The 23,422-nt window shown below is 44.4% G+C and overlaps 1 protein-coding gene across 1 annotated transcript in view; it reads right to left on the bottom strand.

Annotated features, from left to right (window-relative positions):
• The window catches only part of LOC126209874 (zinc finger protein 628-like), a 146,709-nt gene that overhangs the window by 13,791 nt on the left and 109,496 nt on the right, over positions 1 to 23,422 (bottom strand). Inside the window, exon 9 of the mRNA XM_049938998.1 lies at positions 2,165 to 2,496. Coding sequence (XP_049794955.1) covers positions 2,199 to 2,496 — 298 coding nt within the window. The 3' untranslated portion in view covers positions 2,165 to 2,198. The remainder of the gene's footprint in view (positions 1 to 2,164; positions 2,497 to 23,422) is intronic.

The raw sequence follows: 23,422 nt of genomic DNA, 5'->3' as shown, positions 1-23,422 counted from the left end.
TAACTCCTCGCTTGAGATAAGCACTCGCAGAGATGCTACAGAGTGGCTGGTGCAATGTTTTACAAAACAGTAAACAAACAACTTAAGTAATTTTTGAGAATATATCTCTTGGACAAAATCAGTGGTCTAGATGCTGAAGTTCATGGAGCCACAACACCTGCTACATTCACCACCGCCACGGTGTGAATGGTCTGAAGGTGCAAATATTCTGACAAACTGGTTACCATTACAAATAAATATTTTGTTGTGGTCAAGGTTTTTGTAATCCATTTAAGAATAACTTTAGACTATGTTTGCTAACGCTCTTTTAATTTCTAAGTCTGTTTTGTTACAATAATTAAAAATTCCCTTTAAGGACCAAAGTGATTAAGAACTGAGAAAGTGATTTTCTTCTTATAACAAGAGAATAATCTAAGATAGATTTTAATATTAAAATGACAGATTGCTATTCTCACACACGAAAGCGCATTACTTCTATCTCCGGCCAGAACACAACTGTGTCACATCAAACGGATACAACAATCTGGAGTGGGTCAAGGAAGAGGGCGGGGGATGGATAGCAGGGTAGGCATGGTGGAAGAGAGGTCACTGCTGCCTGCTGGAGCGTGTAGGGAGTAGAGAGTAGATGGTGGCAGGACAAGGCCGCCAGGCACAGTGTCGGCAGGCTGTGGGGCTGAAAGGGGGTGGTAAATTGGGAGGGGGGAAAGGAGAGGAGCAGAGTATACCTGTAGGTGTGTTGACAGTGAGCAAGTCACAATTAGGGTGAGGGTATGTGAAGAGGTAACAGCACAGAGGCAACGCAAACTGTCGGTTGGTGATGTCGCTATTGAACATTACCTCTCCCAATGACCTTCAGACGCATACACCTAACTACTTTTATCCTAACACACAACTACTTCTCCTTTGGGAGAAGGGAAGGTATACAAACAAATCCACCGCACAGCCGTGGACACCCTTATAGCACCCTCCTGTGCCAACCTTTTTATGGGGCATCTAGAGGACACCTTCCTAGCCTCCCAAAACCCCAAACCCCTGGTTCATTGATGATATCATCTAGAGCTGGACTTCGGGCCAAAATACCTTATCCTCATTCCTTCATAAGCTAAACACCTTTTCTCCCATCTACTTCAGCTGGTCCTACTAAACACAGTATGCCACCTTCCAGGATGTTGGCTCCTTCCTCTGGGTGGCTCCATCCACACCTCTGCCCACATTAAACCCACCAACAGCACCTACATTTTGAAAGCTGCCATCCCTTCCACACCAAAAAATCCCTACCACACAGATTGGCCACCCTGGGATGGTGTGTCTGCAGTGACAAGAACTCGCTTTCCCAGTACGGTGAGTCTCATCGAGGCCTTCACAGACAGGCACTATCTATTTTAGAGCCCCGTGAGTCGATTTGGTGTTATTTTTCGAGGAGTAACACACTGTCAACAGCATATAGTAATTGTGTACAACTGGAAACAAAGTTAAGCCCACAGTAAATAGGAAATTGAAATGTCTAGGATAGCAGACAAAAGGTGTGGCACTTCTTCGAGAAAACATCGACCTCCGACGATGTAGCTGATTTTGGAAACTAGTGGCAAAGTGGCTTGGGAGCTCATACCTGTCAGAGCCTTCACCTTGCCCCTTTCAGACTTGTGTGTGTTCATTACGATAAAAGAAGCTTTGTACGACATCAGATTCGGTAATGAAGAAAGCGATACAAAAATGGCCTCAAGCTCGAGGCAAGGAATTCTTCAGTGAGGGGATAGGGAGTCTCTCAATAAGACGGAACGAGAGCTTACAAATTGCTGGAGATTGCTTGACCACACGAGTGCACGTTTGGGAGCCTGTGTGAATGTGAGTACAATTTCTGGAAAAATAGCTACTGCTCGAAAGCTAGTCTGAATGCTGTTTTCTGATGAACGTTACTGTGCTCAACGTTTCAGTCTGCTACACACGTGTGGTTACCTTTCTCATATTTTATGTATTGCTCCAGCCAGGAATTTCTATTGCTGTTACAACAAACAATTGTATCAATTTAATAAGCCACTTTTGTTGTACAGCTATTTATCTGTTCATTCACTAAACGACCCTCATAATTTCTGGCTCTAGGTGCACAACGAATATTCTGTACCTACTGCAAATGAACTGGAGAAACAAGTGAGCCTGAACATACCTACACGAGACTGCTCGCCCCTCGGCCGGATAGCCTAACAGACGACGCCTCCGTTGCGCCCAGTGCCAGGGTGCCCCGCGTCGACACCCTCCGCCAGGAGGTGGTGGTGTGGGGGCGGGGACAGCGGCGGCAGAGGTGGCAGCAGGAGTGCACCGGGGATGAAGTGAGACGGCAGTGCCGGCATCGGCGGCCGGTGACGGTGGGCCGCCTTCAGGTGGCGCGCCAGGTTGCTGCCGTTGGCGAAGGTGCGGCCGCACTCCATGCAGGGGAAAGGTCTGTCGTCGCCGTGGTGCGTGCGCGCGTGCTTCGCCCGGTTCGCACGGTCACTGAAGCTGTCGTGACAAAATTTGTGTGTACTTGTCTGCAGCAATAAAACACTAAAAATTTGGCACTAAACAAATTGTATTTCAGAGACTTTAAAGTGTAATGTGTTCAGGAGTCTGATACAGAACTCATTATTAGTTGTCACAATAAAGTCTTTTAGTCATTTCTGTAACCTAGTTTGCCGTTATAACATTGTAGATTCCTTGTTGACATAATACTTGTGCAAATAATGCTTCTGTGTGTGTGTGTGTGTGTGTGTGTGTGTGTGTGCGTGTGTGTGCGTGCTTGTGTCTGTCACCAATTTTAATGTTTGTTTCAATCACATCATGAAACTGTTATGTTCTAAAAGGTTACCTGATTTTATAAAATTTATTTCTGTAAATTCAAATGATTGTAATAAGTATATACAAACTTAAAACCTAAATGAGTGTTAAACATTACTCAGTGTGTATCTTTATGCTTTATTATACCTGCATTTCAAAAATATCTTTGGCCATCTCTCGCGTTGAGAGTTTGTAACAGTTCAGATCTAGAGTTGATGAGACTATGTGTGTAATCTAAAGCTCCACATCAAGAAAATTAACAACTTATATCTGCGAAAAATAAATGGTATAAATGATGAAATTTCTATCAACTGAAGTGCGTGGGAATGAAAAACCATGAATTCCACTTACAGAATGCAGAATTTATGAAAAACTTGGTACCAGAATGGAAACTACAATCCAGTTAGGCAACATCAAACAGGAGATAAGTAACAAACTATTATGCTGCCTTTTGTTTAACCCTTCTGATCCACTGTTAGACTAGGTCTGACATTACAATTTTCCACTATGGCTCCAATGTCAGATGACATCCGAAACGTTTTCGTTATTGCAATTTCCATCCACTGAATTTGTTGGAATTTGGTAGTTGCATGGCAGCACTTAGAATGAAGATCTGACAACTCAAAGTGCTGAGAAAAGGAAACACACACACACACACACACACACACACACACACACACACACACACACACACGTGCGCGCCACAGCAAGCACATCTCACGCACAAATGACTGCCGTCTCTGGCAGCTGACCAGAATACTGGTGTGCATGAGCTGTGTGTGTGTGTGTGTGGGGGGGGGGGGGCATCATTTTCTGACGAAGGCTGTAGCCGAAAGCTAATGTGTAAGTGCTTTTAGTTGTCCCTCTCTGCAACTTAACATGTCAACTTCATGGTAAGCAGCAATCTGTATTTTTCGTACATTGGTAATCTTACTAGTGAAATTGTGGATCCTATAAATATGAGTGCTAAAGAAAAGATACAGAAAGTCACTCCACTTACAAAACGCTCAATGTGGCACTTGTGGAGGGTTGTTTCATTGGAAGAACTGAAGGATTTTCTAGGTGTAATATTGAATGTGGCCTTGAATCTGAAGACAGAATTAGTTGACTATTTTACAGAAATCTGGCTAGAATTAGCTACATTTTTTCAAGACTGTTTATTTCTCATCTTCACTCACAAAGTGCCAGCAGCTGATGATGATGCAGAACTGAGTGGCTCTTTACTGTCACCCAGAATGGGGCACCAACTCTGCTTCCATGGATGGCCACACTTTTCCCCAGCTCTTTAGTATAGTAGCACTCTCCAACTTATCCCATGCTGCTGCTGTTTGGAAAACATCACGTAAGTTGTCTAATTTCCATACCTTCAACATAGCCTCGGTAGTGTCCTTTACACATTCGTTCAGCAAGGAGACAAGAACAAGTCAATAATGATGTCTGATCGATGGGACTCTAGAGTCACATCAAAAGGATGACTGGGAGCAGTGTCAGTTATAAAGATAGCTTCCAGTGAACACCTTTTCTTCTTCAGCTCTTTTTACATACCTGGTACAAACGATTTGTGGAACCACTCAGAGAATATTTCTCTGTCCATCCGTGCTTTCTTCTCAGCTCGATATTGCACTGGTAGTGTATTTCTGTAGCTGCATTGCAAACAATGGGACTGTTGGAATTTCCCAATCACAAGCTTCCTTCTTGTCCTTGGCAGCTAACATTTTTGAAGGAAGCATCTTGTAGAAGAGACGAGTTTCATCAGCATCGTACAAAGCATCAGCAGTTAACTCTTCTTTCCCTATTATCTTCTGAATCTTCTTTACAAACTCTTTTGCATCTTCTCCATTATCTGAGCACCTTTCCCCAGTGACTGTAAGCTGGCAAATGCTTTTTTGTTGTTTCTTCCAGTTTGATAGCCAGCTATCGCTTGCGGTCAACAAGTTACTGCCATCAAGTTGTTTGTTAAATGCAACTGTTTGCCACTGAAAAGAATTCCCTTACTGTGTTGTTGTTGTTGTTGTTGTTGTTGTTGTTGGAGCATACAAAAACAGCTGCGTCCAGTTCTTCAATCTCACTCTTTCTCATAACCTTCCGTTTTCACAACTCACTCTCCATATGGATCGCATACTGTTGAATGACAGCTTCTTTCTTTTTGATATCAGGAACAGACACCTCTCCAACATTATACTCAGCAGCAATGGTTTTCTGTGAAGAACTTCGTTCAACTTAACTAAATTTTAAATACTGAATTGTAAGAAAGCCATAATCTCGAATACATGTGCAGTGTTTAACACTGTTATTACCGAACAATGAAGTTGTGCTCGATGATTCAGCGTTGTGCGCATCATTTCTGCTCGAGTGACTAGAGACTTGTTGTGGGCCGGAGTATTGACAGGCCAAACTATTGAGAGCTGGCTCAGCGAGGGTCGAGTGTATTTCTTGGGTATCCAGCAGGTTGGCGCCATACAGGAGGCGCAATATTTTGACAAGCCAACTTCTTGTCAGGAAGTCTTCCCTATAACTCCGCCCCCGACAATGCTGATAACTCAAGCCGGCCTTCTGCAAGTGATGACTGGGCACAATAGTGACTGAAGAGTGTTGCTAGGGCACAGTCTGGCATCCGCAGTCCCCACTGAGATTTTCACATACACTGCTGCTGTCCTCAGACCGTCTCCAAGGCTGGTGCCTGGGCCTTGCTTAATTGAAAACTGCTGTCTTTTATTTATCAACTCATTGTGAGCTGCATCTGTATGGCCTCTTTAGCTCAATCCCAGAAAGTGTCAGGCTGTCCCAAAAACTTGGTGCTGTCATAATTCGTGACATGTCCATTAGAGGAGCAGTATATTGCTACAGCAACCGTTTATTGTCCGTGTGGTGTTTACGCTCTGTACATCTCTTCTGTGCTGTCTGGACAGTCTGATCTACACACTGTAATATTTCTGGTTTTACTGCCATCATACTCAGCTACAAAAAGCTCTCCTCAGAGCAGTTGAGAAGCCAGCAGTCAGAAGATGATGTAATGTGGTGTGAGGTAGCAATAGTGGGTGTTGGCTCAATATGGGTATCCTGAGAACCGCCTACATTGTGGCCGTCCTCTGCAATTGGCTGCTTTATTTGGAAGTAAAGTGCCAAAATGGTAAACTTGTGTTATTAATATTAGAAAAACTAAACAGGCAATTTACTTGTCTTTCATACAAAAGCATCTCTCAATAACTGGCTATCATTCCATTATTTCAAAAGTGTTAACTACCAACAGAATAATAAATAACGTAAATAAAAAGGCAGACAAAGCACTTTGGAGTTCTTTGGGTCACACCTAACTTGGATGGTGGGCGAAAAGGTTCGGCTGTACAATCAGTGTTGGTTCAGCAGTTTTGGAGGACAGACATGCCCGCCATGTTCGGTATCAGTTAAGACTTAATTAGCAATCTCTGCTTTGTAAATGTGATAGCTTGATTGGGAGTCTCAGAGGACAGACATGTTGCCTGCCGCCATCAGTATTGGCTAAGAACTTAATTAGCAACCTATGGATTTTTGGAGATGTGGTTAAGAACTAGTTTTATAGTAATTACATAAAACTGCATTTTGTTATTTTGCTTATTCTCTGTGAAAGTGTGAAGAATGGAAATTATTTGTGACTCATAAAGTGGACTATAATTGCACAGTTTCTTGTATTCTGCTGACAAAAAAGTGAATAGCATGCTGTTTAAACAAACCAATTCAAAATTAAATTATTTTTACAATACCAGTTCCTTGCTAACAGTTTATCACAACCTCAAGACAATGGACTCACGATCTACATGCTGTTTAGTGTGCAGGGGACAAAAACTACAAAAGACTGCAGGTTGGTGAACATTATTCAGAACTTAGGCATTCCACTTAAGGCAGTGGAAGCAACTAGGCATCGCAAATGTACTGCAATCTTAGTACAAACGACATCAGTGACACGTTATCTGTGGTAACACAGAGCAGGTATGAAGAGCGCAAATTTTCGAGGGAAGGAATTTACTGACGTGAGACTGAGTGAGTCTCAGCAGAGGAAACAATTGAAAAGTCTGTGTCGCCGGACATACTTGTGGCCTGATACAGGGCGAAGAGCTCAGCTGTAAACACTGAACCACGTGCCGGAAGCCAATATCGAACGACACGGGTGCCAATGACGAAGGCACACCCAACCCATGGTCAGTCCGAGAGCTGACAATGTACACAAAGGTATGATCACGAAGTTCCATGTGAAGGTCGTGAAACTGAAGGCGATAGAGTGAGGCTAGAGTAATGTCCTTAGGCCAGGGTTAACATGGGTCGCTTCATGAAGCCAAGGCGGTGAAGGGTTCACAGCCACCGGGAAAGTCGCAGGTAGTGTGAAGTAAAGTCGCCGTAGCAAGTGCCGAAAGCAGACTCCAGAAGGTAACAGAGAAGAGGGACGTGCCCCAAGGGATCAAGGGAATCATCAAAGGAGGAGACATAGGATGGGCGGCCACGCATGGCAGACAAACGGCATGCATACCTGCTGAGGAGAAAGTCACAGTGGTAGGACAGTGATAGTTCAGCAGCTTCAGCTTAAAGAATCTCTACCAGGCTAGTGTAAAAGGTGCCCGTGGCCAAATGGATGCCACGATGGTGGACAGTGTTGAGACGGCATAAGAGTGATGGACGTGCAGATGAATAAACAAAGCCCCCGATTCGAGATTCAAACAAGCGTCCAGTACAAACGGAGGAGAGTGGTTCGATCACCATCCCAGGAAGCACCATTGAGGACATGTAGGACAATGACGAATGGCATACAGCGGGCTGCCATTTCAGACACATGGGAGGACCAAGAGAGTTTCCTATCGAGCATGAGCCCCAGCAATTTTGTAGTTTCAATGAACAGAAGGGCAGCAGGCCAAAGATGTAAAGATGGTGGGAGAAACCATCTACGCTGCCAAAAATTCATACAGACAGTTTTGTCTGTGGAAAAACGAAAGCCACTGTTGATGCTCCAGGAGTAAAGATGATCAAGACATCACTGAAGACGCCACTCCGTAAGACAGGTCCATGGAGAACTGCAATAGATGGCAAAATCGTCAACAAAAAGGGAGCTAGAGATGCCCAGTGGGAGACAGGCCATTATAGGGTTAATGGCGTAGCAAAGAGGACGACGCACAGGACGGAACCCTGAAACGCACCGTTTTCTTGCATAAAAGTATTTGACAAGACACAACCCATAACCACCTTGAAAACTTGGTCTTTTAAAAATTCCTGAAGGAAACTGGGCATGCAGCCACGGAAGCCCAACATGTAAAGAGTATGGAGAATACCAGTTCTCCAGCAGGTGTTGTAGGCCTTCTCCAAATTGAAAAACATGGCCACAGTCTGGGATTTCTACAGAAAACCATTCATGACATGGGTGGATAGAGTAACGAGATGGTCAACTGCAGAACACGGTGCTCTAAATCCACACTGTGTATTCATTAGTAAATTGCGCAACTCGAGCCACCATACAAGCTGGGTACGAATCATGTGTTCCATCACCTCGCAAACACAGCTGGTGAGAGACATGCGGTGATAGCTAGAAGGTAGGTTTGTGTCCTTACCAGGCTTAGGTATGGGTATGACGGTGGCTTCACGCCAAAGTCCAGGAAATGTGCCCTCTGCCCAGATGTGGTTGTATGCATTAAACAGAAAGTGCTTGTCCGCAACAGAAAGTTGCTGCAACATCTGAATGTTGACAGCGTCTGGCCCTGGGGCAGAGGAGCAGGATGAACCGAGAGCATGATCTAGCTCCCTCACAGTAAAAGTGGCATTGTAGCACTCACAATTCTGAGAAGAGAACAGTATCACCAGAGCCTCCTCTGCTTGTTTCCAATGGAGGACGCAAAATGGTGGCCCAAGGTGTTGGAGATAGCAATAGGGTCCACAATAACATCGTCTGCTATTGTCAGGACGGAAATTGGCGAATGGATCTCGGTTCCAGAGAGCCATCGGAAGTTGGCCCACATAACAGAGGAAGGGCTGGAACTGTTAAAAGAACTAGTGAATGAAATCTAGATAGCTTTTTTGCTATCCTGAAGAACATGACAACACTTCGCAAGTATCTCTTTATAATGAATGCAGTTTTCCATCGTAGGATGATGGTTAAAAACGAGGAAAGCACGTCTCCAACGCGAATTGTGTCGTGGCATGCCTCAGTCCAGCAAGGAATTGGGACACGGCCTGGTAAAGAGGAAGTGTGAGGAATGGAATGTTCCGCAGCAGTAAGGATAACTTTTGTGAGATATTCGACCTGGTCATCACAACTGGGGAAATCTTGCACCAGGGAGGAGTAAAGCTGCCAGTCAGCCTTAGTAAGCTGCCATTGGGCGTGCACATGGATGGGGTAGGAGTCAGCAAATGGGTAGCACAGGGGAAATGGTTGCTAGAGTAAGTGTCAGAAAGAACGGACCACTCAAGACGACAGACAAGCTGGACAGACAAGCAGGATAGGTCCAAATGGTAATATGTGTGCGAGAAGTCGGAAAGGAAAGTGAGTGCTCCATCGTTAAGGCAGAAGAGGTTAAGTTGGTTAAGAAGGTCAGCCAAGAGGGCGCCTCTCTAACAGGTCCTGGGAGAACCCCATAGGGGATGATGGGGTGGGGAGTTCTTTGGGGGAGGAGACCAGACAGTGAGGTCATCAGTCTCTATGGAGTAGGGAAAAAAGGAGGAGGAGGAGATTAGTGTTTAACGTCCCGTCGACAACGAGGTCATTAAGAGACGGAGCACAAGCTCAGGTGAGGGCATGAAATCGGCCGTTCCCTTTCAAAGGAACCATCCTGGCATTTGCCTGAAGCAATTTAGGGAAATCACAGAAAACCTAAATCAGGATGGCCGGAGACAGGATTGAACCGTCGTCCTCCCGAATGCGAGTCCAGTGTGCTAACCATTGCGCCACCTCGCTCGGTATATGGAGTAAAGGGGATGATGCGCATTAAAGTCACCGAGTAGCAGAAATGGGGGAGGTAGCTGACCAATAATCTGAAGGAAGCCTGCCCTGGTGACATCGAATGACGGAGGAGGGACATAAATGGCACAGCGAGAAAAAGTCAGGTGGAAAAGGAAAAGGCGAACTGCAACAGCTTGATGGGTACTCAGGGAGATGGGTTGACTATGAATGTCATCCCGTATGAGCAGTATGACACCCCCATGAGACCTCAGAGGAAAGGTCAAAACGAATTGGTAAGAAATGTGAAAGCTGAAAGGGGCAGTAAGGGCGCAACTTTGTTTCCTGAAGGCAGAGTACAAGAGGACGCTGCGATGCTAAAAGCAGCCGTAAATCCTCTTTGCGGGACCAAAGGCCACATACGTTCCATTGGAGGAGAGTCACGATGAGGAAGAGATGTACGGGTGTCACGTCGGCAGCTGCCGAATGACAGCCATGAAGAGTCGCTACTACAGGGCACAGAAGCAGAAGGATCCTGCTCCATGGAGTCCACAGAAGCATCGGCTTGCTGGTGCTGCTGGTCTGTGGAGTCCAATGCTGAAAAACAGTTCGTGTTGCGCACCAGCTACACGGAGGCTGGCCAGGCTAAGGTATCACGTGGCAACACCATCAAAGAGGCTCTTCAAGTTGGCGAAGGAGAAGACCGTTTGTTTTTGGTGGACTTCTTTGAGCCTTTCCGGTTAGAGGAAGACTCGGGCATTGTTGGCTGGAGGGGCATAGGAAGTCTTCACCAGAGTACTCCTCCTGTCCTTTCCTGACTACCGGTTGTGTAGCTGGTGGATTTGCCCCTTGAGGTGGGAGTTCAATGGCTTGTTGCACAACTGGATGGGAGTATTGTGATGCTACCTTGACACTGGGCGATTTCACAACCTCAGAGCTGAATTGGAGGTTGCATGTCTGCACGGCCATGTCCTTCATGAAGCGAGGGGTAGCAAGAACAGAACTATAGGTGCCAGACGGGAGAACGCAAGGTTTGCGACTAACCAATAATTCACGAGCAACAGGGTAAGGCACTTTTTCCTTTACCCGGATCTCTTGGACAGCGCGTTCATCAAGATACATGGGACAATCTCGAGAGGAGGCAGCATGGTTGCCACTGGAGTTGATACAGCAGGGAAGAGGAGGCGGACAATCACCCTTGTGCACATCCCTACCACAGGTTACACATTTGGCTGGGTGTCGACAAGACATTCTAGTGCGGTTGAAACAATGACACTGGTAGCAGCGCATCAGGTTCGGAATGTATGGCCAGACTTTGATAATTTCATAGCCAGCTCTGATCTTGGACGAAGCACCACTCTATCAAAGGTGAGAAAAAGAGTGCGGGTGGGCACTAAGGAGGAATCTACATTTTTCATTACCCAGTGTACAGCTATGACACTCTGATCAGAGAGGTAAGATTGGATTTCGGTCTCGATTAGACCGTCGATCAGCAGTGTAAATAACATCACGGGAAGAATTCAAAGTTATATGGGCCTTGACATGAACAGGGTAGCTGTGCAGAAGTGAGGCGGCAAGCAATTGTTGAGCTTGAGAATCAGAAGTAGTCTCCAAAAGCAAAGTGCCATTACGTAAACAAGAGGAGGCCTTCACAGGGCTGGCAATTGCGTCAACACCTTTCTGAATAATAAACGGATTTACCGTGGCGAAGGACTGACCGCCTTCAGTACATGAGACCATGAGGAACCGTGGTGCAGTGGGAAGGGTCTTTGAATCGTTGGCCTCATTACATTTACGTTTCATAGACAATGATTGTGAAGATGTTTGACTCACTGCAAAAAACTCCCCCATGATTGCCAGTGTCCGCGATGGCACGTTCCTTCCAACTGAGGGCCCCCTTCACAAGTGGACGCACCAGCCTTAGGTGATTGTTCACACTTCAGGTCACACTTCCCGAACACCTGACAGAAGGATCATTCAGCAATTTGGAAAGGTTGCAGCTCAGACAATCACCCCTCCCTGGGCCTGGCCTAGACCGGGGGTGTGTGTGAACCCTACCTGTCAAGCTGGGCTGGGAATTGTGCATTACCCAGTCACCTGTTACCTGTCAGATGCATGGGCCAGCCTTCAGGAGCACACAAGGAGGAAGAAGAAAAAGAGGAACCTCATATACCGAAGTGGAGGAACGAGAGGAGACGGGAAACAGAGAAAGGAAAGGGAAGCGAAAAATAATGGTGAGACTGTTCTTACGCCATCAACAGACAATGCAGAACATTCCCAGTACACCCCGGACATGTTCCCCAAGGGAGGGGAAAAAGAATAGCAAGAGGAGAGAAAGGCGGCACGAAGGGCAGAAATGCTGCAAAGGCTGGAGCCCCGTGGTAGCCACAAACAAACCCACCAAAGAGCGGCGAGCCCCCTGGGGGGATCTCCTCATCGTGAAGGGGCTGGAGATATGCAAGTACAAATCTTTATGTGTCTGTTTATGGCAGACATTATCTCCTAGCACACCAACTGGTCTTTGCTTGTGGAGCAACTGATTGTTTTATTCTATCTCCATCATGAATCTGCTGTTTATTCTCTGCTTTCCTCTTCCGTCCTTGGATCTCCATCTTGGTCGGCCCTTCCTTCTGGTGGAATAGAATCTACCTTTCATTATTTATTTGTGCTTACTGTCATTGCTCATCCTTTCCATATGTCCTAACCAGTGTGTTCTTTGAGATTTAACAAATTTCACTATATCTTTCCTTTGTATAAGCTCTTGCATTTCACTGTTGCACCTTACTCTCCAACTTTTGGCCCCTCTCACAGGCTCAAATTTTTTAGCAGTATTTTCCTTTCAAATGCTCTTAGGCTGTTCATATCTGCTTCTATCATCACCCACATTTGTGACCTGTATGTAAAAACTGGTTGCACAAGGAAATAATGTAAACTAGGTTGACCTTGTAATTAGAGAATTCTTGAATACCTGTAAGTATCCAATATAGGCTATGTTTCCATCTTTTATCCTTTCTCACACTGTTATCACTTCTTAAAATGACACTACCTTAGAATTGTACATTACCTTGTATTTGGTCTTGTTTTTGTTTACTGTACATCCAATTTTCCCACTTCTGCTTCCATTATTTTGTAGATATCTTTAAAGGTGTTTACAATGATCAGCCAGAACATTATGACCACCAACCTCCTATCAATATAAACCCATCCATGTGATAGCAGCAGCATCTGGTGAGGAATGATGGCTAGTCAGACACACACATTGCATTTGTAGTTTCAGTGAGCGTGCTATCTGTGTCTAAAATGGAGAAGGCGCTCGGTCTATCTGATTTTGACTGAGGGCAAATTGTGATGGCCCGGAGGCTCGGCATGAGAATTTCAGAAAACGCACGACTTGTTGGATGTTTGAGGAGTGAGAATCTTCGACATGTGGCGAAACCGAGGTGAAACCGTGTCCGTGTGTGTTGGAGTTGGGCAGCCACCCATCATTACAAACATCGGGTATCAAATGCTGGGCAGACTGGTGAAACAGGACAAGCGACAAACTGTGGCGGAACTAACATCAGACTTTAATTCTGGGCAGTGTACAAGTGTGTCTGAATACACAGTGCACAGTGCAACAACGGGCCTCCACAGCCGACAATCTGTGCATGTGCCAATGTTAACAGCATAACTTCAGCAATTACAACTGAAATGGGCATGCGACCACTGGCACCGGATGTCGGTGCAGCGGCAGAGAGTTGTACGGTCTGACGAATCTCTTCTTCGTGCCGACAGGAGAGCACAAATCTGTCATCTTCCAGGGAAACAACTCCTTGACAGCTGTAATGTGAGATGGAGACAAACTGCTGGTGGCACCATTATCCTCCGAGGAACATTCCCGTGTGCATCCACGGGCCAAGTGGAGCTCGTACACCGTGGCGGCCAAGGATTGTTGCTCCTGATAACAGAACACACTCACCCCTTCATGACGATCGTGTTTCCTGACAGCAGTGGCATTTTTCAAGAGGATAATGCACCATGACACAAGACCGGGAGTTAATGGAGTGGTTTGAGGAATCCAGCAGTGAGTTCCCATTGATGTGCTGGTCCCCCACTTCACTGGATTTGAACCAGATCGGACACATCTGGGATGTGATTGAATGTGGCATCAGAGCTCATCAGCCCCTCTTCGCGAAATTTATGGGAATTAGGTGACCTGCATCTGCAGATGTGGTGCCAACTCCCCCAAGGCCTTGCTCTTGCATGCCATGATGCTTCACTGCGGTTATCTGTGCCAAAAGTGGACATACCAGCTGTTAGGTAAGTAGTCGTAATGTCCTGGCCGATCACTGTACATCTCTTGCCACAGTTGCAATATCATCTGCATATGCACATATCTGATTGGATTTCATAATTATTCATCCTCTCTTGTCTATTTTTTGTATCAGACTAGGCAGTGCTGAGCTGAACAGGACTGCAGAGAGACCTGCCACCCTGTTCCACTCCACCTGTAAATTTAAAGCTCTTGGTCATTCTGTTGTTCACTATTACTTTTGCCTTTGTGTCCTTCATTATTAACTTTTTCTTAGCTTGTCACAGATGCCCAATTATTTTAAAATGTTATACAATGTTGGCCTGTTAATACTATCGAACGACTGCTTAAAATCAAGAAACAGGAAGTGAAAATCTACATCATAATCATAAAATGTCTGCATTATTTGGCTAATAATAAACAACTGGTCAGAAGTGCCTCTATTTGGCCAGAAACCACGTTGGCATTCTCTGACGATACTTCTTCATCCTTTCTTTCAGCACACTAGAAAATATCTTTTACTCCATATTCAATAAAGTTATGCCCCTATGATTTTCACAAGCTCACTTTCCTCCTTTCTTATATATAGGACATATTATTACAGTTTGCCAGTCCTCAGGCATGATTTCATTTTCCAATATGTTATTTCTTAGTACATGTATTTCGCATATTATAGGACAGGGGTGGGCAAACGTTGCACGCGGCTCATGAGCGCACAGCGCTGCACGTGTGCTGCTCGTGTGCAATCGTCGACTGGGGTAATGGCGACAGCCGGCAGGTTGCGGCAGTGTAGTACCAGGCTAAGCTGCGGACGTTGATGCGAAGCGATCACTACGTAGTGAACGTTGTATTTCAAGAACCGGAAATTGTAGCGTTAAGCAAGGAAACGGAGAAGTGGAAATTTGCTACCTTTTAAAAAGGAATGGGAGAATCATTTTTTCTTTGTGCATAAATGTGAAAATTCGAAATGTTTAATATGTGGCAGTATTCTCGCTGGTCAGCGGAAGTTTAGTATTGAACGCCATTATAATAAATTTCACCAGGGCGAGAACAATTTATTGTCAGATTCTGAGCGGATGGGGAAACTGACTGAGCTTAAGAAGAACGATCTGACGATACTAGATGAATCTGACGTAAGTTGCTGTTGTCACGAGAGATCTGCAACTTTCTTTCCTCATGTCTCTCATCTAACTGATTTAGCATTTTATGCAGCACTGTTTTCAATTTTTCAGGATGACAACAATGATAGCTCAGAGGTACGTGCAAGTTATAAGATTGTATTTAATATAGCGAAAGCTGGAAAACCATTTGCTGAAGGTGAGTTTATAAAGGAATGCATCAATGACGCTGCTGATTTACTTTGCCCACTAAATGCAAATCAATTTCGAGCTATCACTCTTTCTCAATGGACTGTAAGTCATCGTATAAGTGCAACGGCTGGTGACTTTTACCGTCAATTAAGGAGTGCAGTGCAGGAATTAACTGCATTTTCCATCGCACTTTACGAGTCCACAGATATTTCAGACACCACGCAATTAGTGATTTATGTCCGCTGCGTGGACACTGCTCTGCACATAATAGAGGATTTTTTCGATATGATATCTTTAAAAAGCACGACCACTGGCACAGACATCCTAAAAGCCACTGAAGAAGCTGTCGATTCAGCTGGCTTAAACTGGGAACGTTTGGTGTCAGTGACAACAGACGGAACACCTGCAATGAAAGGGGAACAAATGGAATTTCTTGGATTACTAAGGAAAAAGCTACAGCGTACAGATGAATCATTGTACAGCATCCACTGCATTCTGCACCAAGAAGCACTCTGTGCAAAAGCAGCAAAACTGGGGGACGTCATACAAATGGTTATTTGGGTAGTTAATTATTTGAGATTCCACGGGCTTACACATAGACAGTTTCACACATATTTATCTGAAATTGGGGAAGAGTACGGTGACATACCACACCACAGTGAAGTCCGCTGGCTTAGCCGCGATAATGTACTCAAAAGATTTTCTGAGCTGAGAATACCAATAAATCAGTTTTTAAAGGACAAAGGAAGGTATGACCCCCATGCATTGAACACAACTTTGCAAGGAGAAAATCAACTAATTTGTGAAATGGCTGAAAAGGTGCAAGCTTTCATTAGCAAACTTGAGCTGTGGGAACGACAGCTCTCGTCAGGGAACGCAGTGCATTTCCTGCTCTGTCTACTGTGCGAGAACAGAACTGCAAAGAATATGTTTCCATACTTAGTGCAATAAAAGAGGAATTTCTCAAGTGATTTGGGGATATATCATATTTATCCCAAGCTTTTGAATGGTTCTCGAGACCATTTGCTGTTTCTGTTGATGATATTCATCCCAATTTGCAAATGGAATTAGTAGAGCTACAGTGTAATTCTCATCTGAGAGACAAGTTCCTTTTGGCAAGACGTGTAATAGACTTTTATCACGACTTTCCACAGCAAGAGTTTCCTCGTCTCCATCGTGAAACCGCGAAGATAATGTCAATGTATGGCTCGACATACATTTGGGAGAGATTTTTTTCTGTTATGAAAATTAATATGTCTCAGTTAAGAGCAAACATCAGTGATGAAAATTTACGCAACTGTTTTCGTTTGTCTGTATGTAGAAAATTTGTTCCAGACATTAAACGTATTGTAAACTCCACCTGTGATAATTGAATAAAACTTATCGTAGGTAATAGGTACTCTTTCAAACTATGATTTCTTTCAAGAACTCCTACTTACCTTATTCTTTCATTCAATAAAACAAGCTAGGAAACAAAACGTATTACAGAGGAAGGAGCGGAGAGACGTTATGGTGGGGAGGGGAGAGAAGCGGGTGGCCAGCTTGCCCCTGTGTGCACGCGGAACACCTGTTAACTGCACGCGTGCAAGTGCACTGCACACGTACAGGATTCCTGCCCGCCCCTGTTATAGGATGACCACCAAATTTTGTAAGAACTGACTCTATCCCACCTCCACCAGGTGCACAGTTATTTTTCATTTTATCATGGACTGAACTTCCTGCATTGTTGATCTTTTTGCTTCTTTCCTTTCATCTTCTTTTGCCTCTATATTCAACTCCTGTTCTTGAGGATTTCTGGTCTAAATTGGTATTGAGCATATCTTCAAAATATTCTGCACATCTCTGCAATATTTTTTGTTTGTCTCTGATCATCTTACCATTTCTATTCCCTTACCATTTCTATTTTCAGCCAGCACAAAATGCACACAGTGTCGATTGAAAATTTTCTCTCGTCTTCCCTGTTGCACAACAGAATTTTTTTGTTTCATTCTGTTCCTTTATTTCTTCTATCTCTTGAAATTTTGCTGTCAGCCATTCCCTTTCCTTTTTCTTACATATCCTATGACTATTAGACATGCAGATCTGTACATCTATGACTGATGTTGTATATTGTGTTTTTACTAATATATGGTCAATTTGGTTAACTACTCAACTTAAATTTAATTTCCATGTTCCAAGATGTATTCTTTCATGTGGATAACATGTACTCTTGATGAGTGAATTATTCCTAGCAGCAAACTGACCTAACGTATCTCCATTCTCATTACTTTCGTCATGTAATATGTATTTCCCTGATACTATTCCACATTCATTTCGCCCAACCTGTGCACTGAAGTCTCCCAAGACTAGCAACGAGTTGCACTTTCAAAGTCTTCCTGAAACTGTTCTTTTATTCCTTCCTCTGCTGATGTGTATGCTGTTAGTATTGTTATATTCCTGGAGTTCTCCTTTATTCTCAGTCTGCTGAGTCACTCATTTAAAGGGTCAATTTCCAAAAGACTTCTCTTAGTCTCTTTTCTTGTTATAAAGCTTGTTCTTCTTTCTGGCCCATTGTATAGCAGCGATTACTGAGGCATATCGATCTGCCCTTGCCCTTGCCCTTGCGCTCCTACTTCTTGTAGTGCCACAACACTGTCCTTAAACTTTATGATCTCTTCAGCTATTTCTTTCATTTTTTCAGGTTTCTACATTGTTCATGTATTCCAAATTACTATTGTCAAATGTTTTGTCCTTTTTCTTTGCCAAAGTTGTGTTCTGTATGTCCACTCATTATCAGAGACTCTCATTATAGTTCCATAATGTGAAATTTTTACAGGGTGAGGGTTAATGGCCCCACACCCAACCTCCACTCTAGAGGACACAGATATTTTTTAAGAGTACTCCCCGAAAAGGCTGGCTTCCCTACGCCTTTTGGGACCTCTCTACATACTTTCTCTGGCTCTTCTGTTGAGACAACTCCAATTCGGGTGTCCTGCCGGTAGCTACACTACTGCCGCCACGGCCCTCAACTCAATCAGAGCAAAGCGAACCATCCTGCCCTGCACCAAAGGCACCTTCGATAAGCGATGTCCCCTTGGAGGGAATCTGATATTCTGGTGCAGTGAATTCAGGTATTGCAAGACATCTCGCAGACAATATCATCTGAGCGGTCAGATTATGAACGCATCGGCTACGCGTCAAAAAAAGTGAGAGAGCTTGAAAACTGCCGACTTCGGGGCTGCTTCTTCAAATGCCTCCCCAAACATATTGGCCACTATTGGCGATGGCAGGCAGCCCATCGCCACTCCCTATATTTGTTGGATCAGCAATAATTCCTGTCGAATATAAAGTAGGTTGATGTAAACACAAATTAAGACAGTCTCATTAGTGCTGGCCCACACTTTTCTGCTATGAGGCCTAGGGAGTCTCTTAGAGGCACTCTCTTAAAAATTGACAGAATGTTGAAGCTCACTGTGGGGTCTTCTCAGCCCAATAGACAGTTCATCACCTGCCAGACGAAATGTAACAAATCAAACATGGTGCTGGTATCTGCCCACAAAGGAGCTGAGAAGCAGTCAGATGTTTAGCTAATTCAAGCATCGGTGCACTGATGTTACCAACAATTGGGCGGATTTGCATTCATCCTCGTGGACTTAGGTAGTCCGTAAAGTCTACGTGGTGCAGCTGCTTGTGGACAAAATCGCTTCACTCTCTTACCTTAGACTGTGTGCTTCAGAAGCTCACCTGTCTTCCTCTTCTGTCAATTGCTTGGAATGTATTCTATTCTGCTGTGGGCATCACCCCTCATAGGTCACACATATTTTTTGCTTCTGTACTTGATGTCGTTGTAGGACTATAGAAATTTCTGTGTCTCCTGGAATGATGAGCGTCCACCTCCTTAGATGCACTTAAGCACTTTCCTCTCTTCCACAGAGATGTTCATCTTTGATGGAAGCACCCCAGTATGTGTACACAATGGTTCACATCTCATTTCCTCCACAGCAGTTTGCAGAAGTTCAAGAGCAACCTGTTTCACCATGCTGTTAAATTCCACTGTCTGAAGGGTTGTCCGTGTCAGTGCGAAATTTGGCCCTTTCCTCGTACACTGGCATTTAGTTTTTCTGTACAATCGTTTACAGATCCACGAGGTTCTTCCCGTGATGGTTCAGCTGCAAGGGATCCATATTTAGTGCTTCATCTGCAAGCAGCCGACTGTCGTGTTCTGCTGGCTCGAGACCACCTAAAAACACCTATCCACTTCCACGAGTTAGGGGAGTGTGTCAACACCAACTGCGACTGAAAATGAAGAGTTATCTCAAGTTCTCATTAAATGTAGCAGACCCTCTCCATTCCTTGGGCCAAGCTGACTCTTCTGTTTAGCTAGTTAGTGGATGGAGTTCTGATGTGATGAATGATCTTTGTAAAAGATGGTACAATACAGTCCTCTCATCATCTCAGCAGAAAGACCAGGGAGGTCAGAAGGGACTCACTATGCCAAAGCTTGTCTACCTTCTTCAGTTTGTCGTGTATCTCTTCCATGTACAGGTATTTGATGTGCAATTCTAGACTTTTATTCAACAATTGTCTTAAAAATATAGCCTACTCACTGTTCAACAAGCAGAAGGGATAAGGAAGAGAGAGTCTTCTAGTGATAATGTTATTGTAGTAACACAAACAGGAAAAACTTACTGAGTTTAATATGGAACACATTTTGCCTTTACAGACTATGAGAAAGTTTCTGACAGGGTCAATCGACAGATTTTAAGATGTACTTTAGAAAGATGATAGTAGACCCAAGCGCCTAATACAAGTTATTAAAACCCTATACAGAAAAACAAAAATCATACTAAACACAAGCAGAGAGAAGAATGAAAGTAAATAATAGATTCATGAGAAAAAGACGTAGTTTATTTACACTTTTTTAAATGTCTATACTGAAACTTTGTTATAAAATGGAAAATCAATGTCAACTGAGACAGTAAAATTGGACCAGATGAGTGGAGAAACACTACGACATTTTCTGAAGACCAAATAATTTTACAAGAGAGCGAGAAACATTTGTTTACAGCAGAAATGAAAGAATTAAAATTTTAAAATTTCTCACAAAAAGGTTAGTATTATGAATAAAAATCTCTCGGTGTACATGCCGCGTCAATTCTGGATGAAACTCCAAGCTTTCGACCACTACCTCCATGGTCGTCGTCAGGGCTAAAACTGACTGTCGTGAACTAGCGAGGTTCCCACTTTTATATGCCAAGGACGGCTTCTGATTGGCTGGAATACGTCATAGCAACAGCGATATGGCGCGTAGTGAAGTGGTGCCCTCTACTTCCATAGATGTAGTTTCTATGCTGCGTTGCTTGCAGCGCCATCCCTTGAATCAGGAGGTAAAGTGCGGGAAGTTTTTCTCTGCGATTTTTCTTTATCCAGTGCACTCTTCCAAGTGTTGCTAAGTGCATAGCCGTTGTCTCTGTTAAAGTTATTATCGCTGAGTCTAATTTCGACTGCTTCCCGGATCACAGAGTCCCAGTAATTCGATGCGTGGGCTATTACTCTGGTTTCTTCAAATAAAATCTTATGCTTGTTAAGCAGGCTATGTTCAGCCACCGCTGATTTTTCCAAATACCTGTATTTTAGGTGGCGCTGGTGCTCGATGCAGCGGTCGGCAACGGTTCTTACAGACTGGCCCACGTAATTCTTGCCGCATTCGCAAGGAATAGTATAAATTCCCGGCACTCTTAAGCCGAGACTATCTTTGACTGATCTCAACATTTCCTTAATTTTCCTAGGTGGTCGGAAAACTGGTTTTATTCCTTGCCTCTTCAGGACTCTGGCTATCTTGCTCGTTGTAGCACCGCAAAAAGGAAGCCGCGCTATGTGTTGGTCCTCTTCTTGTATATGGCTAACATGGTGTCTAACTTTCTTGGACAATACTGATTTAATTTCACCGGTAGAATAACCATTCCTCTTGAAAACAGTCGTCAAATGGTTAATCTCGGGAACGAGGTGGTCCTTGTCGGAAATAGTGCTGGCTCTGTGTACTAAAGTATTCAGCATAGCTCTCTTCTGAGACGGATGATGGAAGCTATGGCTATGCAGATATAAGTCTGTATGGGTTGGCTTCCTGTACACAGAATGGCCCAGTCGTCCATCCGGCTTTCGCTCTACCAACACATCTAAAAAAGGTAACTTCCCTTCCTTCTCTACCTCCAATGTAAATTTTATGTTTGGATGTACACCATTTAAATGTTCGACGAACTGCTGCAGCGTGTCGCTGCCGTGTGGCCAGATTAAAAAAGTATCGTCGACGTATCTGTAGAAGCATGACGGGCGGAGGTGAGCACTGTTCAACGCTCGTTCTTCAAAGTCCTCCATGAAAAAATTCGCTATAGCTGGTGACAGCGGCGAACCCATAGCTGTTCCATCCGTCATTTCATAATAATTTCCACTGTATAAAAAGTAAGTGGTCGTCAAGGTATGCCGGAACAACTTCAAAATTTCTGAGGAAAAATGAGCAGCCAACAGTTGTAATGTGTCATCCACAGGTACTTTGGTGAACAGAGAAACCACGTCGAGGCTGACCATGATATCACTTGGGCCTATCTTCATCTGTTTTATCATATCAACAAACATTTTTGAATTCTTAATATGATGTGGGCAGTGACCAACTATAGGCGCCAACAATTTAGTTAAGTGTTTTGCAAGCCTGTACGTAGGAGAGCCAATAGCGCTAACAATCGGTCTCAACGGGACGTTCTCCTTATGAACCTTTGGCAAACCGTACAGTCTTGGTGGCCTAGGTGCTCTCGGCCGTAAGTTCTTCACCAGTTCGTCGGAGAGGCCAGAGTTTTTTAGTAGCTCCCTTGTCTTCCTGCTGAGCGCCGATGTGGGATCCCGTCTGAGAATCCGGTATGTGCTATCCTCCAGTAATAATCCAACTTTCTTGTGGTAATCTGTAGCATTGAGGATTACCGTGGCGTTCCCCTTGTCAGCAGGTAGAACAACTAGATCTTCATCTTTCTGCAACAGTTTCAGTCCTTGTCTCTCCTCTCTGCTGATGTTTGACTTAGGCGGCTTAGATGTCCCTAAAATCCGGCTAGTAGCAAGCCTTACGTCATCCGCTGCTTCTTGAGGAAGATGACGAACTGCTTGTTCCACTCCACTAATAATCTCAACCACCGGTAACTTACGTGGAGCTGGGGCAAAGTTCAATCCTTTACTGAGAGCCGAGATGGTAGCTTCATCAAGTTGCCTATCAGAGAAGTTGATAACAGTGCGGTGAATGCCGTTGGACCCAGTAGTTCCTTGATCACGGTTAAGCCGCTCAAATTTATCGGCCTGTTTTAAGCAGGACTACGGTGAAACAGGCCGATAAATTTGAGCGGCTTAACCGTGATCAAGGAACTACTGGGTCCAACGGCATTCACCGCACTGTTATCAACTTCTCTGACAAGCAACTTGATGAAGCTACCATCTCGGCTCTCAGTAAAGGATTGAACTTTGCCCCAGCTCCACGTAAGTTACCGGTGGTTGAGATTATTAGTGGAGTGGAACAAGCAGTTCGTCATCTTCCTCAAGAAGCAGCGGATGACGTAAGGCTTGCTACTAGCCGGATTTTAGCGACATCTAAGCCGCCTAAGTCAAACATCAGCAGAGAGGAGAGACAAGGACTGAAACTGTTGCAGAAAGATGGAGATCTAGTTGTTCTACCTGCTGACAAGGGGAACGCCACGGTAATCCTCAATGCTACAGATTACCACAAGAAAGTTGGATTATTACTGGAGGATAGCACATACCGGATTCTCAGACGGGATCCCACATCGGCGCTCAGCAGGAAGACAAGGGAGCTACTAAAAAAACTCGGGCCTCTCCGACGAACTGGTGAAGAACTTACGGCCGAGAGCACCTAGGCCACCAAGACTGTACGGTTTGCCAAAGGTTCATAAGGAGAACGTCCCGTTGAGACCGATTGTTAGCGCTATTGGCTCTCCTACGTACAGGCTTGCAAAACACTTAACTAAATTGTTGGCGCCTATAGTTGGTCACTGCCCACATCATATTAAGAATTCAAAAATGTTTGTTGATATGATAAAACAGATGAAGATAGGCCCAAGTGATATCATGGTCAGCCTCGACGTG

Source organism: Schistocerca nitens, chromosome 10, assembly GCF_023898315.1.
Source record: "Schistocerca nitens isolate TAMUIC-IGC-003100 chromosome 10, iqSchNite1.1, whole genome shotgun sequence".
NCBI lineage: Eukaryota > Metazoa > Arthropoda > Insecta > Orthoptera > Acrididae > Schistocerca > Schistocerca nitens.
The sequence above is the reverse complement of the archived record's forward strand: the minus strand, read 5'-3'. Positions and strand labels throughout refer to the sequence as shown.